This window comes from Cimex lectularius, unplaced genomic scaffold (genome assembly GCF_000648675.2).
Source record: "Cimex lectularius strain Harlan isolate CLEC.00 unplaced genomic scaffold, Clec_2.1 scaffold236, whole genome shotgun sequence".
Taxonomy (NCBI): Eukaryota; Metazoa; Arthropoda; class Insecta; order Hemiptera; family Cimicidae; genus Cimex; species Cimex lectularius.
Genome location: NW_019392957.1, coordinates 691,976 through 708,831, shown reverse-complemented (window position 1 = coordinate 708,831; position 16,856 = coordinate 691,976). Strand labels below are relative to the sequence as shown.

General features: G+C 29.0%; 2 protein-coding genes across 4 annotated transcripts; one reads left to right on the top strand and one right to left on the bottom strand.

The window, feature by feature from the left end:
* Nucleotides 1-2,491: 2,491 nt before the first annotated feature.
* LOC106666389 (1-acyl-sn-glycerol-3-phosphate acyltransferase alpha-like) lies at nucleotides 2,492-7,291 on the top strand. 3 transcript variants are annotated; one of them, XM_014393563.2, is made up of 5 exons: nucleotides 2,492-2,711; nucleotides 6,005-6,201; nucleotides 6,284-6,599; nucleotides 6,768-6,933; nucleotides 7,001-7,291. In XM_014393563.2, the coding sequence occupies exons 1-5, from the start codon at nucleotides 2,583-2,585 to the stop codon at nucleotides 7,141-7,143; spliced, it is 951 nt and encodes a 316-aa protein (XP_014249049.1). In that variant the 5' UTR covers nucleotides 2,492-2,582; the 3' UTR covers nucleotides 7,144-7,291. The 3 variants fall into 3 exon arrangements, with proteins under 3 accessions (XP_014249049.1, XP_014249050.1, XP_014249051.1); XM_014393564.2 differs by lacking the exon at nucleotides 2,492-2,711 and adding an exon at nucleotides 2,859-3,109; XM_014393565.2 differs by lacking the exon at nucleotides 2,492-2,711 and adding an exon at nucleotides 3,999-4,243.
* A 2,338-nt stretch (nucleotides 7,292-9,629) lies between these two features.
* LOC106666406 (cytochrome b5) lies at nucleotides 9,630-16,647 on the bottom strand. Its single transcript, XM_014393593.2, has 5 exons — nucleotides 16,519-16,647; nucleotides 15,733-15,861; nucleotides 13,178-13,306; nucleotides 10,369-10,439; nucleotides 9,630-10,181 (listed from the first exon to the last, which is right to left on the bottom strand). The coding sequence occupies exons 1-5, from the start codon at nucleotides 16,630-16,632 to the stop codon at nucleotides 10,100-10,102; spliced, it is 525 nt and encodes a 174-aa protein (XP_014249079.1). The 5' UTR covers nucleotides 16,633-16,647; the 3' UTR covers nucleotides 9,630-10,099.
* Nucleotides 16,648-16,856: the final 209 nt, after the last annotated feature.

The following is a 16,856-nucleotide window of genomic DNA, read 5'->3' as shown; positions in this document are numbered from 1 at the left end:
AAATATGTAAACATAAAGCCATATTTGTACCTTTAAAATAAATAAATAATATGAAATATGTATACACTACAATACTTAATCTTATTGCAAATTTACTTATGTAGTTAACATTTGGTGAAGTTAATAAAAACATCTAATGTAATAAAAAATTAAATATACATAAAAATTATGTGTCAAATATAAGATAATACTTTAAATTGTGATTTAAGTGTATAATAAACTTTTGAGTAACATTTAAAAAAAAGAAGAAGACTGAATGTTGATAAGCTTAATAAGAACTTATAGATAATGTTTAACATTAATACTTTAACATTAATATTCTGATGCTATCGCTATTTATAATTTTATATAAAAGTTAGCTGTTTTATTGTAGAAGTATGTTTTGAACAGTCAAATAATGGTGAATTTTATGATAATATTAGCATATTATAATAAAAAATTATACAAACTAGATAATACCGAAGAAAAAGAGAGTGAATGGGTAAGAAAAGAGAGTGAGAGGGGCCTACAAAAGACCAGCTTAGATTATACAAATTTTCAATAATTTCTTTTGTTCAGTGAACTTCACTACTAAAAAATGAGTTATCAGCCTAAATGAGAAGCAATGAAAAAAAGTTAAATAAATTAAAAAACAAAAACACAGAATTTTTTAAAGAAAAATTGACAGTATATATGTATTCTAATACGTTTAACGTTTTTTCTATGCAATAATAATAAAAGTGTTGTTGATTATTTTTTGTGCATATGCATTTTTTTAACACCCTGTGTAATTTGAATTCTCCCCTGCAGCAATTAGTTTGGATTACTGTACATCCAAACATCTTGAAACTAAATAATTTCAAAAAAATACATTAAAATTTGAAATTTATTGGCCAATGGGTTGATTTTAAGTTTATAAACATTTAAAATACTTTAAATCATCTTGAAGGTCGACAATTATATTAAACTATGTATAGATCTTCCCTCCTCAATGCTCCCACTTGATAATTACATTTTCTCACCCTCTCCCTTATCCAATTTTTTGTAGCATTTTAATAATTCATTTGATTCTATATATAAACATGAAAGGGTAAACATTGGATGAGCAATTCACTTCGTAAAAACTCGAGAAATCATTATTCTGGTATGTCATTCAGGCAAATATATTTATTTTCATTGTTTACATGTGTAAAAGGGAATTTGTGTTAGGTATGTCGTAATTTATTGTTTTTGTTATTTATCATCTTCAGTACTAAAGGTTAAGGGTATAATTGATAATTGTGATAGATATTCTTTTTTCTAAAACATTTATTTTTATTTTTCATTAAAAACGTAGATTCAATACAAAAACAAATAGATTTTGCTTTATTGTATAGAAGGATTTGGAAATTTTTTTTTCTAACATGATGCAGTTAATCTGTAATTATATATATTTTTACATTAATTTAATATTTGTCAAAACAAATAATTGGTTAGACATTGAACTTGACACACTTGTTGACTCCTCTTGAGCTATCTTTAAAAGCACTCAAAAAGTATTTAATAACAAAAGAAAACGGTTTAATTATTGATCAATTTTACTGAGATGTAGCAATTGTATTAATCATATGAAAAACAAAATTATAAGAGTAAAATTTCTGAAAATATTCTCTAGCGATGTACAAACAAAGAAAAAAAGACAATAATAATAAGATAATAATATAATAACATCCTTTGTTCAATTGACTATGAAATAATTCAACAATGAGTCAATAGATATTTGATTAAGCCTTGGAAAAAAAAGGAAAAAATAAATGGACACAATATTGTTGTGCTTTAATTTTAAAAAGTTTTGCATCTATAGAAAAATTTAAACATTTATACAATTAAACTCGTAAATTCCAATACATATATAATATATGTCAATATAAAAAAGGTACATTATGTGTGAATACATTATAATATTAATCCAATATTTGGGAATATCTGTCATTATAAGAGTATACATCTATACATAACACACATAAACAAGCAAAATCATACACACACTGAGTAGAGGTACTTACACATAAATAAAAATATATTTTTGAATATGAAATAACAAATTTCATTACCTGTGAGAATGAATGATAGAATAATATGTCAATTGTTTTACATTGTTTAATTTTTGGTTGTGACTGAAGTATGTGCTATATATTATTTATTATATAGAGTTTTTTAATGTCTCAGGCTGTTTTATTTTTTTAAGTAATACAAAAATATTTCTCAAAACTGAAGCCAAAACAACTAATTGTAATTTTAAATGTTTGAATTGTCACTAATAGTTCATTATCACATTTATGATTTCCAGTTGAAAATTACTCAATTATAAAAAATAAATTAAAAAATTGGAAATTTTAGAATATTAATACCTAAGGATAGAAAAGTTAATCTTGGATTAAAAATATTTAACTAAATAATTGCGACAAAGGGATTTAATATTTTAAATGTATAATATGTGTTGTTTTATAAAGAAACATCTGCAATATTTAACAAATAGTGTAAGTTAAATAGATCAAGGTTTATTTATAAAATGTTCTCCATCAAATCGTGACTTTTGTAATCTGTCGTTATAAAACCCAGTCATGTATGAGGTCATTATGCAAGGGGCTTTGCGACTTGTTTTAGCAGTTGTGAACTGGTACTTACTTCAATACTACTACGCAATTTCATTGATTGTTCTTCACAGACGGAACCATACGAAAGGAAAAAAAGTGAGATTTAGAAATTTCTGCACTGTCATCTTATTGTACAATGAAGTGTTGTTTGAATAGAACAATTTTTAGAATGTTTTTAACGTAATATTTTTATTTTTGCAAAATGTTTTATGTTGACTCAGGTCAAAAATTAAAAATGAAATAAAGGATAGATGCCATGAATAGAATAAGGGGGGGATTGATTGCTTAGCGGTTCAAATCAGACCTTTGACCTAGCACTTGAAACGCTGATAAGACATTAAAAAGGTCAGTCATTTCATTAACTGGTCTCGTGACAGTGCAGCAGTTTAGTTGCTAACTCAATGCACATCGGTCAGGACTGTGGGACAAAGCTTTCAATAGTTTCAATTGAATTTGACATGTTTAATCTCCTGTGAAAAAGATAAACAACAAAGGTATTATTTACAAAAAGTTATAATTAAAACTATTCAATTTAGATTGTTGAATTATCACAAAAGAATCTAAATATCAAATTATTATATAAATTAAAAAAAAAAAAAAACATTTTACGTACAATCTGAGAGCATTATTCAAAACTGTTGTAGCTTGCTGTTCAAATAAATATTTGAACTCTTTTTTAAGGTATTTTGACTAAAAATGTTATGTATATTAACAAATTAATTTTAGATTTTGGTAAATGTCATAGATTTTCATTATCGTTTTTTAGAGTTCACATTTACATATAGGTTTTATGTGTTCAATTTTTTTTTAATCTTAGAGTAAAATGATAATCATACATTATTAAAATATTTATTGTTTCTGCTTAGTGTATGTTTTTATTTGTCCCTATAAAAATTATGTATTAGAATTGCTCACTTTTGTACTTTAAATGTTCTTTTGAAAGTTATTTTTAGAAATACTTTCAAAATTCAAAAAAGTGACAGATATAAATTGATAATGAGTCTGCCTTTATATACCTGGTCAGAGGGACTTTTCCCACTCTACCTGAACATTCACTAGGGTCTAGGGGCTTAAATTCTCCATAAATAAAACTGTAAGTATTCTGTACATTGAGGGTTTTAATAATTAAATTTTACAGGTATTTAAATATTATAATTATATTTTTGCCAGGCAAATTATGAAATTAAAAGAAGGAAAGGCAAAATAAATGTTTTAAAATTGTTTTATCAAATCTAAAACTAACAATTTTTAGTTTTATCTCATAAATAAAAAACTCAGTTTTTAAATGAATTTTTCATTTTAACATAAATCATTTTTATCAAATTGAAACAAGAAGCTTTTGCAATAAAAGTACTATAATAAAATTAACAGTTTGAAATCGACCCTTTTTCAGTACCATGAAATGAATTGCCTAGCAATATCTTATCTGCTATAAATAGTTAAGAAGATAAAAAATTCTTGTGAAAGTTGTATTGTACTGTATGAAATTTAATTCCGTTATGAATCTTTTCTTTCTCTGATAAATGCCGAAAAATTGTCATATCTTATCTGAAATAAATAGTTAAGAAGGTAAGGTAGGGATACAATATCCTCCAGTTTAAACCATCGGAAGGAACTTGAACGGTCAAGTAAGTAACTCAAGTTATTAAGTTAATTCATGTAAGAATTTACTCCCCCCCTCTAGTGTAGTTTGTCCAGGAAGTATAAAAATCCTGATTAAGTTAAAACTTTATCTGAATTTTTTCTGCTTTAAATACAATCTCGTTTTAAAAGATTTCTCAGTATTGTTTACAAATCAGGGCCATATCAGCTAGGCGAGTAATGAAAATAAAAATATTTTGAGTTTAAGTAGAGGGATAAATTTCTCACTAGGTTGGATATTGATTGACATTAGTTCGGATCTATCTCGAATTTCAAGTTCGCCAAGTACAAAGGTGATGTTTACAATAAATTACTAAACAATCTTTATAGTAAACTTAGTTTTACATTATACTAAAAAAATGTTTTGAAATAAAGAAGCATACATCCTTCTGTCTAATATTGTTTTCTTTAAAATGTTTGAAATAATAGAATGGAATAATGTGTTATAGTTTTCAGGCCAAAAAATACTTTTAACAAATATTTAATTTCTTAATTAATTTAATTCAATTAATTTCTTATTAATTATTCTCTTTTATCTATGGTCTTGGTTGAGATGAAAAAGTTAGTGTCACGAGGGGGATTCGAACCCATGGCAAAAACAAAAACCCACTCGACCACCACAGTCCCCTGATTATACGACTTAAAAATACTTTTCAACAAAATTTCAGGTATAAGAAAATTGTAAAAATTGTTATTGGTCAGTAAAGAGCCTAAGGCATCACCAGGAAACTGCATCATATTTTCAGCATTTATGCCTCCTATTCTGCATTTCAACACAGCAATGGGATCATCTACTTATTCAATGTATTCTAATATATTTTACTGGTAATATTTTCTGATTTGACACCTTCTTGTCTGGGAGGGGGCAATCTAGGATTGTCTATATAAAATAAATACCATATACATTAATAACAGTTAATAGAATTAGTAAAGATGGGTGTGTACAATCACTTTTGTAAAGATGCTCAGAGAATTCTATGAAAAGTATATACTGTTATATTTAAATGTCTCACTGCCAGAATTGTTGCCAAAAAGAACTGCACTTCTCGACTTTTTTTTGTTTTTATGGGTCATTTTACCCCTCAGCACATTATACCTTAATGGTTTACGCCTCATCTAATATTCTTCAAGCATATGCAGGCATGCTGTATCATTCTTATCTTGGATCAGTCATTCCGTGCTGTGCTAATATAATATTATATGTTATCCAATTTTCTTGCCACTTTTTGGTACCTCATTCAATGTAACATAAATGTATTTTCCCATGCTTTTGCTATAAAAAATAATAACCATACAATGAATAATTAAATCATATAATATCAGTTCTTTTCTTGTTTTGATTATATTTTAATGTACAATCAGCTTAAAAGGAAATAGTTTAGTTTTTTTTATATTATTCCTGTCATACGGAGGGTATAAAACTTCCCATCAGGTATGGCAGGCGAGGGGACAGATGTTTTACATTTTTCATACCATTATCAATTAAAATTTCATGGGCTCTACTGGGATTTGAACCCAGAAATGATAGCTCGGCAAATATGAGTAGGACACCATGCACGGCCACATCATGCAAGATTTGCGAATTTCTGTTTAGTAATTTTTTGGCTTAAGTTTAAAAATAGAATGAATATATTTATTAGAGGTGTAGAATGGAAGTAAATTCCCAACTGTTATTTAAAATTAGAAATTATTAATTAAAATTAATGAACAATTTACAAACTTTTTATACTAAAACACATTTTTTCCAGACAGAAATCACTAACACCGAGATGGCTGATGGACTGGTAGCAGGAATCATATTAGTCCTTGGTGCAATATGCTACAACAATAGTAGAATATTTCGTTATTATACAAAATTTGCAATTTTTATATTACTTAGTCTTATATCGGCTACGATATTTATACCAGTAATGCTGCTGCGACCAGGCGATTATAGAAACGCTCTGTAAGTAAAAAAAACTACAAAATATTATTATAAGTTTACCATTTGTGATTTAATAATAAAAAATGTTGCTTAAAATTTTCAGAATGCCTGCATGGGGTGCGAGGCAGATATCAAAGATCCTCGGTCTGAATTTCGAGATACGAGGTCACAAAAACATCGTTCAAGATGTTGGTTCGATTGTGCTCATAAACCACCAGAGCTGCTTGGACCTTTTGGTACTCGCGGAGATATGGCCGGTGCTGAACCGCTGCACAGTCATATCAAAGAGGGAGATCTTTTATCTGTGGCCTTTCGGCCTTGCCTGCTGGTTGTGGGGCACAGTCTTCATTAATAAATTCAGCGGGAAGCACGCCCAAGAGACAATTAACAAAGCTGGGGCAACCATTAAGACTAGAAAGGTGCTAAAAGACAGACATACAATCAAACAAATCTTTATATTAAAAAAAAAATCATTATACATGTTACAACATCAATGCATGCTGTTTGTAAAGATATTACTAATAAATCATAATATACACATACGCAGTAACTGTAAAAATTTTATTTTAAAATAATTACCATTTCAGGCAAAAATATGTATGTTTCCTGAAGGAACACGACATAGAGGAGAGTCGTTACTTCCTTTCAAGAAAGGCGCTTTCCATATTGCAATTGACTGTGAAGCTCCTATCCAGCCAATTGTTGTCACACGTTACAATTTCTTAGATAATGCAACAATGACATTTAACAAAGGTAGAAAAACACAAGAAAAAATCTAGTTTAAAATTGCTTGGCTATAGAATTTTCTTTTTCCTTCTAGGATCTGCAGTGATCAGCATACTTCCACCTATAGAAACGAGGGGGCTTAAGAAAGAAAATGTGCAGTCTCTCATTGATCTTACGTACGGAGTGATGTGTGAGGAATATGACAAACTTATTAAGGAGGGTTCAAGAGCAAACTAAAATTCCTACAACTTTGTGAAACCTAGGCCTTAAAAATATAAACAAATACAATTTTTAATAATATATTTTTATACATAAAATTTATATGTACAATACTGTACCTGTATTTTATAAAATTGCTATAAATATAGATGCCTTTATAACTTAATAGAGATTTTAAAAACCAACTCTGGTACTAGTGTTATTCCCAACTTTTGTTTGATCATAAAACATGGACTTTGAGTAAAGTAAATTTTTTAAAATCATTGTTCTTCAGTAATATTTAAATATTACGTATATTTGTGTAATATTTAGTGACTGTTAATTAACAATTATTTAGAGATCGTGGGATGTGGTCTAGCGGTTTATGTTTAATCAAAGTATTTGTACTCACTCGGTGTGTGTTTCTATGTAGATGTGTCTCGGTTGTGTATTGTGTTGAGAGTGTTAATGAGGTATTAATATTTTTTTGTTTATATATGTTTGAATGAAGTAAGGAAAGAAATTCATTTTTCTATGGGAAGTTGGCTTCTTTGAGGCGAAAGAGACCGACAATGGAAAAATAGGGGTAATAGTTTGTTGTTCGGGCCTAGTTAGCCTTTCAGTTTTATTATGGATGGGATTATTGAGGAAAGGAGAGGTAAGTTGTTGGGGATTTAGATATGTACAATTTTTTGATGTGTGGAGGGTAATGATTGTTGCATTATATGTTTTGTGTGTTATATGTATGTTATTGATACAGAATTTGATTTATGATATTAGCAAAGCTGTGGCTGAATTGACGTGTCTGTTTGGTATTTGACGCTGGGTTTATCTCTGTTGATGTAAGCCATTTCTAAAAAGTTACGTTTATGTTTGTTTAGTTCTGTTTAATATTTTTGGATTGTTGAAATTGAAATTGTTTTGGTGTTCAACATGGTGAGTAGCCAGTGCTGTAGGATTTTTTTTGCAATCATAGATATGTTGTTTTACTGTTCTATCCAGATATTGGGATGTAAGTTGCCGGACAATTTATAGAATTGATTTTGTAAATTACATCAGACTTATTTGTGTCTGGGATCTTTAATTTTGGAGAAAAAGGGTGTGAATAGTTTTTGAAGGCTATTTTATAAGAAAGAACCTTTTTAGAAGAAAAAAGCCTTCAAAAACTTTAAAACTTTTCGCACCCTTTTTAACAAAATTAAAGATCCCACACCTATAACAAATAAGACTGATGTAATTTACAAAATCAGTTGTACAAATTGTCCAACAACTTACATTGGAATTACATCCCAATATCGCTGGATAAAAGGGTAAATAATCACTATATGTATTAATAGTATATTACTTTACATGAGTTTATTTTTGTCTCACAAATTGTTTAATATCTATTCAGTTTTCAGGCATTTTACAAGCAGCAGACATTGTTTAGTTTATGAATTTGTTGTAATGAACAAAGAAGAAAATAGGAAAGAAAAATTATCCTATCCTCTTTATTAAACCTTCAAAAACTGAAAGTTGTTTTAAATGTTTATATTGCTATAACAATTTTTATAAAATGTACTCCACATGACTAGCTATTAGGGTTATGCGATATCTTTTAAATACTGTGGGAATCTAGTTTTTCATTTAAGCAGACAATAAAAGACGGGCAAAACAAATGTTTAGCAGAAATAGAAAAAAGTCACTTTCCTGTGGGTCCTCCAGATTGCCAGAAATGAGGACAATTTGTAAGGAGCTGCTACATCGCCAACAAGTGAAAAACACAGGTCAATACATGTCTTGGAAGAAATAATGAACGTGGGGTGAGTAAATAGATTCAATTTTTGTAAATGGTAGTTCTTCTAACAGATTTGTTGTTTACAACAATCCAATTTCAAGCATTAAAAACATTCAATTAATTAATCTTTAAGTAAGGTATTAGTTGAGATAAAAAAGTCAGTGTCACGAGCGGGATTCGAACCCATGACCTTCGGCTAAATACGCCACTGCTCTACCATTTGAGCTTAAACTTCGATCCACTCGGACACCAACTTCCCACTTCAATCCAATTTTTTATTTTATTTCAACCAATATCTTACTTAAAGATTAATTAATTGAAAAGAATTTATTTGGTCAATTGGACCACGAAATCTAATGGAATTAAAAACATTCATCATCAGGATGGAGGGGATCCAAACACGTCTATCGATGATTGAATTAAAGGAATGAAATAAATGACTGATGCTTGTCAAATGGCTTAAGACTGAATAGAAATTAAACAAGTATGGGATGAAAATAAACTGTGTCATATAAAGTAATTTAGTTTCTCGATATACTAAATAATTGAAGTATGAATGTTCTGAAAATATAATTAGATGTGAAAAGAACAAAGCAAGGCCAAATGGTGAACATTGGCAAAAGTACAAATTTTACTAGCACAATGTAATGTATGCCTATACAGATGATGAATATTTAATAGGGGTATTGAAAGAATGTTAGGATGGCCAAATGGAGTCAAGGGTAAATCAATTTGGAATGACAAACAGTCGGGAGTCAAGTTGAGTTGTCATAAAATACAATACCTCTGCCACAAATTTATTAAAAGTTAAAATAGAAGAAAAATTATTTCAAATTAAAAACACTACAGCACTTGTCAATACATTACTTAAAATTAAAGGAATTCTTTTACTATTAACAACACTACTAATATCAATGGCCCCATTTAGAAGAAAATCAATTGTATTCTTTTTCTTTAATGGAATGAATAATTTTAAAGTTATAACAAAGTATCAATGAAAAATATTCATATGAAATTAAGACAAAAATGGTTAAAAATAGAGAAACGCGTACAGATAAAATAAAATATAATTTTTAAAGGTAACAGCAACAAGTGTCAAAGTTAAAAAATTCTGATTTTTATAAAACTGTTTCAAAGAAACCTTAAAGATGTTCAAGGTAGGATACGTGAAGGTTTCCACAATAATGTTTTAATTATATATCGTACTTGTTGAAGGCTCTATTGTTTAACCAGAAAGAATCTGTATATCACTGTGGCTACAATTCCAAACACAATAGGGACTAGCCAGGCCTTCCATGAGCTGAAAAAAAAAAAAAAAAAAAAAAAAAAAAATTAGGATGTTTGAGAGGAGTCTTTTAATTAACTATAATTTTATTTTAATAAAATAATATAACAATATTTAAATAATGGGTCAAACTGAAATACAAACATGCAAACAACATACATAATTTTTTTGTTATATTTTGTCATAATTACACAAAACATACCTATTGTTTGCAGATGGTGAGACATCTGAACTCCAATTTGGAAATTTCTTCTCAGTCTTAACCTTGTCCTCCTGTTAAATACAAATATAGTTTATTTTATCTGACATATACATATATTAATATTTAATTAATTAAAATTAATTAATATTGTAATGTATAGTATTATACACTGTATCTTATCTCTCTATATGATGAATTTATGAAGATTTCTATGCATTCTAATATTTAACATTGCACAATCATTGTTTATTATAAATGGAAAAAACAGAGGTTAATGATTATTTGAAGATTGTGAGATGAGGTCTGGTGTGATGTAGGTTTTAGAAAAACATTTTCTAAAACTTACATCACACCAGACCGCATCTTACAATCTTCAAATAATCATTAACTAATAGTCACTAAACAACACACATTAGAGGGCAATGTTCTAGTTACTCAATTACAAAATTGAAAGGATAAATCTAAAAAATGTTAAGCTTGGGAAACTAAATGAAAAGGATGGAAAAAAAGTAAAAATTCAATATGAAGCCTATAATTCCCAATGGGCCTGATATTGACTGACTAACTATTAATTATTAACTGGTGACAGTAGTGGGATTTAAACTCAACGTCCCTCATTCAATTTGTGGGATCACAACATAACCTTACAGTTTATGCAAAAAGGTGGGGGTTTTGTATATCCAATACAATTAATTGATGGGATCTCAACCCAATATCCCATATACAATTGGTGACAATACTTGGATTTCAACCCAACATCCTCAATACTCTAATGGTAATAACATCAAACATAACAGAGGACACTTCTTCTGATGGGCAATGTCTGCAAAGCCTTGGCAAAACGATAGAATTTCCACTTTTTTAAAACCCCTCTAAAATGGGGTATGATCGCAATGTCTACGACTGTTATGGAAAGTACCCCATATCCCATCAGCCTAATTTACTTTTCAAAAACTGGCATGTACAATTCATGTCCATATAAAGAAATAAATTGTTAACGTTTTGCAAAACGTTTTAGAAAAGCTAGGTTTACTTTCCTTCCTCTTTTCTATTTTTTTTAATTTTTTTTTTTTACCAAGTTTTTTACTTCTCCCCTAGCTCTCTGGTCTGGTCCTCCTTCAGAGGTATTGTCAACTGTATTTTCTGTTACCCCACTTGAGTCAACTTACGCAAAATTGTCAAATTAAAAGAGCTATTCCAGCTGTTTGAGTTTTATAAAGATAAAAAAGATGCAACAAGATTTGTCATGATGGATGAATAAATATAATGCATCACAAGCGTGAAATATCTTTAACCAAATGGTTTTTTATTTAATTGCTGACTTTATTATAGTTATTCAGGTTATCTTCAAGAATTTGGTAAATTACAAACATGATTATAGTTAAATTTGTGAAAAAAATGATTATGTTAATGTAAAGATGACTTTTAGTTAATCAAAGTATTCATACTCACATAAATAGTAGTGCTTTTAATTTTTATTATTAATAAAAATTTGTTTTATTTTAATTTGGTTTATTGTATTAGAAAGGAGGTTAATTATTATGTACAATAACAAAAAGAACCAAAAAAATATATTTGTTTTAAGATGTTGGTGAAGCTATGGCTGAGTTTGCAGGTGTCTGTTCTGTAATTAATTCTCTCTCTCTCTCTCTCTCTCTCTCTCTCTCTCTCTCTCTCTCTCTCTCTCTGTATGTGTGTGCATGTGCGTGCACGTGTGTTAATGTAAAAACATATGAATACCTTGATTAAACTTTATACTAACATAATCTTTCACATTTTTCTTGTATAATACATCTATCCTGACTGCTCCCCACTACTTCAACATCTTATTAAACCAACAGTCGCTAAACAACACGTCTTTATGTAAGTTTAAAAAAGAGATTCGGTTGATTTTTTTTTTGTATCGATTATCTAAATGTGATTCTATGAAAAATATAAAATAGTATGAATTGTGTACAACAAACAATATTTTTTGACCAGTACAAACTCCCCCTCTATAATCGACACAATTGAAATTGGGGTTTATTGTAATGGGTGGATCTTAACACACCCATACAACAGGTGGTACTGATGGGTTAACCATCATCAAACAAACTAGAGTGATATTTCACACAAAATTGTGTGAAAAGAGAGTAAATAAATTTTCTTAGCTTTATTTAACTTAGAAATGACTAAATTACAGCATTACTGAAGACTGCATAGATTTAATAAATAGATATGATTAATAAAGGGTAAAAAGCAGTAGATTTTGATCATGGCCAAAAATGCATTAATTAATCATTTTAAAAATAGATTTTTTTAAAATTATAAGCAAAAAACCAACAAAGACCATCACTGCCTTTATTAACCCAACTCGAAGAGGTGAGTGCAGCCCTGACAAGCAATGTACATTTATGTGACTGAATCCCTTTTGGAGGATGTGGATAAAAACCATTTGCAATATACACCTATGGAGAAGTCCACATCCTACGGGGGTCCTGGGCATACCGCCCTGAGGTCCCCAATCAGCAAGGATGCACCGGCCTACCAACCCATGCTGTTTTAAGATGTATTATATTTGCTGTTTACTAATTTTCGCATAGTCATAAATACATTTTGAGAATTCAAAAATTAGCGATTTTAATGCTCACAGAGACCATAATTAGTTTACATTATGTTAAAAATGAGAATAAAATATGAATTACATATGCTATTATTGAATTGTAGTGTTTTTGTATAAATTAATTATGTATATTTACTAACTTAAAGGGAGTTTCAAATCAATAAGAATTTTTATTTGCCAATCGTAAACATAAAAAAAATAAATTACCTCTACAAGTTCACCAACTTTGAATTTGTTCATCATCTCTCTGGCATCTGTTGAATGGCCGACGTCTTCGAAAGCCTCGGTAGCATCGTTGCCGGACTGTTCTAGGAGGACCTCTTCACCGCCAGGGTGCTGAAAAAAAAATATTAACCATATAATTCACATTAAACATTATTCGTTTTTGGATTATATATTTAAAAAAAATATCATACCCAATTTGCCACCATTCTTCAAAAATTTGTTAAATATAATTTAAAAAATGTTAATTATTGAAAAAACAAAAAACAAATGCAAAATTGTAAATTTGAAAATATCTTTTGAAAAAAAAAATGCCGACTCATGTTGGGGCAGAATCAGTGACAAAGCAAATCAGCATTGACTTGCTGTTCATTACATAAGAATCTTAGAAGTAATTATTGAATTCTAGATAAAGGTTTCTTTTTTTCTCTTTGATTTTAGGCAATTAGACCGAAAAAGCAAGAAAGAAAATGGAGTGCACACTTCTAACAGATAATTTAAATGTAAAAGATAACATTTTTTTGTCTGAGCATGTCTAAATTTTAAGTCCAATAGCCCAATTTGCCGAATTGCAAAAAGTTTATCTTACTAATGTTAAACACTAATTTGGCATGTATTATACTTTAAAGCTGTAATAGATAAATATATTTTATAGTTACTTCGTTGAGGAAGTCGGTAACGTCGTAAACGTTGTTGTGTATGACAATCAAGTTGGTTTTGCCCTCTTTGCTCTTTTTCACCTCATCCAATCGGAATAATTTCGACATCTTGCCTCAACCGGTTCGGACTTTAGGTAAATTAAAACAAAACTTAAGGTAATTCGAAGTCCAACGGGATTTTTTTTCTCTTAAGAGAATAAAAGATCGGCACGACGATCACCAAGGACGACGATTAGGGGACCAACAAGTGTAATGAGAATTGAGAAATTGGCAAGAACGACCAATCAAGACAGACCGAGATAGTGGACAGTGCTACCAACGAATCTCTCTATTTGGTGGGCATCCTCGCAGAAATATACCCCTAGACGATCCAATATATTTCTTCAGATACTGGCAAAAACCTAAACAAGCCAAAAAACTAAAAAAAAATCTTAAAAAATCCTGTTTAAATACTCAATATTCAAATAAATTCCAGGGTCAAAGAGTAGGCTGAAAGGCTTATTGACAAAAACTAAAAAAAAGCAAAAAGAAAATAAAGTGAAGAGTTCAAAGATGACATAGCGTTTTTTTGAAACGCCCTCAATTCCCCCTTCTCATATTTTATCAAATAGAAGGCCAAGATTGGCCTATAATTAAATCTATCCCGCCCCAATTTAACTGAAAAATCTTCAAATCGTTATAATATTACACTTTTCCTATAGTTCATAACTTCAAGACAAAGCACAAACACCTTGAAACTTAAGACGTCTTGCTCCATAAGCTTATCAGTATTAGCATATAAAAAATTAATATCTATAAAAGATTATAAATATATTTATTTGCAGTGATTTGCACAATGTTTGCAAAAATCTGTGAGTACAGTTGCTAAAATTGTGTATGTTTATTATTAAAATAACCAAGTAGTGTGCTTTTTAGGTATAATCGGGGTGTAATTATTACATTTAAACTGTCTAGATTCATATTAACAACTGAAAAATGTTAAAATCAATATAAAATATAATTAATTATACTTTTTTTAATCTAAGGTCTTGGTTGAGATGAAAAAGCTAGTGTCATGAGTAGGATTTGAACCCATGACCATCTAAAAACATGAAAGGAAAAATCAAGACAGTTAATATATGATTCGAGGCGTACAAAGCTTGGGTTGATTTTATATTGTGCAAAATTTTAATTTATTTAAACCCTGTTGAAATTAATTATTTAGTACAATTGTCTTTCAAGTAATGACCGATTCTTGTTTATTAATTATGAAAATAGAAAATTAGTTGTAAATTGAGATAATTGAATATATTATGATTATTTCCATTCAACAATGAGAATTTTTTAGTGTATCGTTCAGATATAATATTCTATTACAGATTAATAAGCCAAAGGAAATACTCTTTCAAAAGGTCTTCTTGTAAAATAGTTGTTTAATGGTATACTGTTTGTGGAATATCTGAGCTGAATTAAAATCTGCCTTGGTATGGAGCCATTTTTCAAATGTTTGTGAAAATAGTTTGAGCATTTTGATTAGTTTGTAGAGATTTAATAATAGCCTATGATTAGCTGGTTGATGACAAAGTTGGTTATACTGCATGATACAAACATAACGTCAGACTGGTTGGGTGTTGGGGACGAGGGATGAAACAAATAATTAAAATCCCAAGGGGTTTGCCGGGATTTGAACCCAGAACCACTCAGAAATATGAGTTGGAACTCCCTAATGCAAAAGTATACTTTCCAGATATATCCTTTCTACAAAATAATAATTATGAACTAAAGTAAATGTATAAAAATCCTTAGAATAAACAATACCTTATTACAACACTTCATGTCAATTGATACACAGTCTGATTTTTACTAAATAAATAAATTTTAAAAAATAAATAAAATAATCACCTCAACAACTTTTCCTATTCGGAAAACTGAAGCAAGGTTTTTCGCTACATCCGAATGACCAATGTCATCAAAACATTCTGTACCATTTTTTCCGGCTAGCTCCATCAAAATTTCTTCACCACCTGGGTGCTGAAAAAATAAAATAAATTTATTTTCCTGCCAATAAGGTCTTCAAAAATGTAACAACCAATTTAATTTTTTGTTTGTGTTTTATGTGGATGTTTTATTTTTTTGATGAAGATTATATTGATTATATTGACCAAGAAAGAAAAATTTGCCATAATTATTAACAGTTTAAAGCAGTATAATATAAAATTAAATGTTATTTTGGGTTTAGCTTATTAATAATTTTATTTGAAATGACTTCAGGGCTATTATCATCTAAAAGAAAGAGAAAAACTGCAACTAATCACTGGAAAACAATAATTAGAAATTTTCTTAGGTTTTATACAAATCGGCGAGGTCACTGAAAAATTACGAACTGTAACATATTTCACAAGACAAAATAAAAAAAAGAAAATAAATAAATAGTATAACTAATTGGTCAATCCTAAAGTTTTTCTGTTATTATGTTGACATGAAGTTTTTCGAAAGGAAAAATGTTGGTTTTTTGATACCAAAAGGCAAATAAAATTAACACACAGTAATATATGTTAGAAGTGTACATTACCTAGTACAAATATACAAATATTTCATAAAATATAATTAAATATATTATATTGAAATAATATAATTATATTATGAGAAAAATAAATATTTAAATGAAAAAGAAAGTCTGAATTATACCTGTTCTAAAAAATTGGTCACATCATGTACCATTCCATGTATCACCACCCAGTAGCTTCCATTTTTACCATCATGCTTTTTAACTTCAGACCAAGGGATATCTCTTAAAGCCATAGTGTAACGGGATAATTATCCTGAAAACTTAAAATGAAATAATAGAAGTCACAATAGTTTCTAAAGAAGGGGGAATGACGACTGGAATTGTATGATAATGTGTTTAGTTTTCAATTAATACATTTATTCATGATTAGGCAGGATAAAAGGGAAGTTGGGACATTAATTAAATTAAAATTATTGCCGATTTGCATAAAATTTACAAAAATTTAAACGGTTTGATT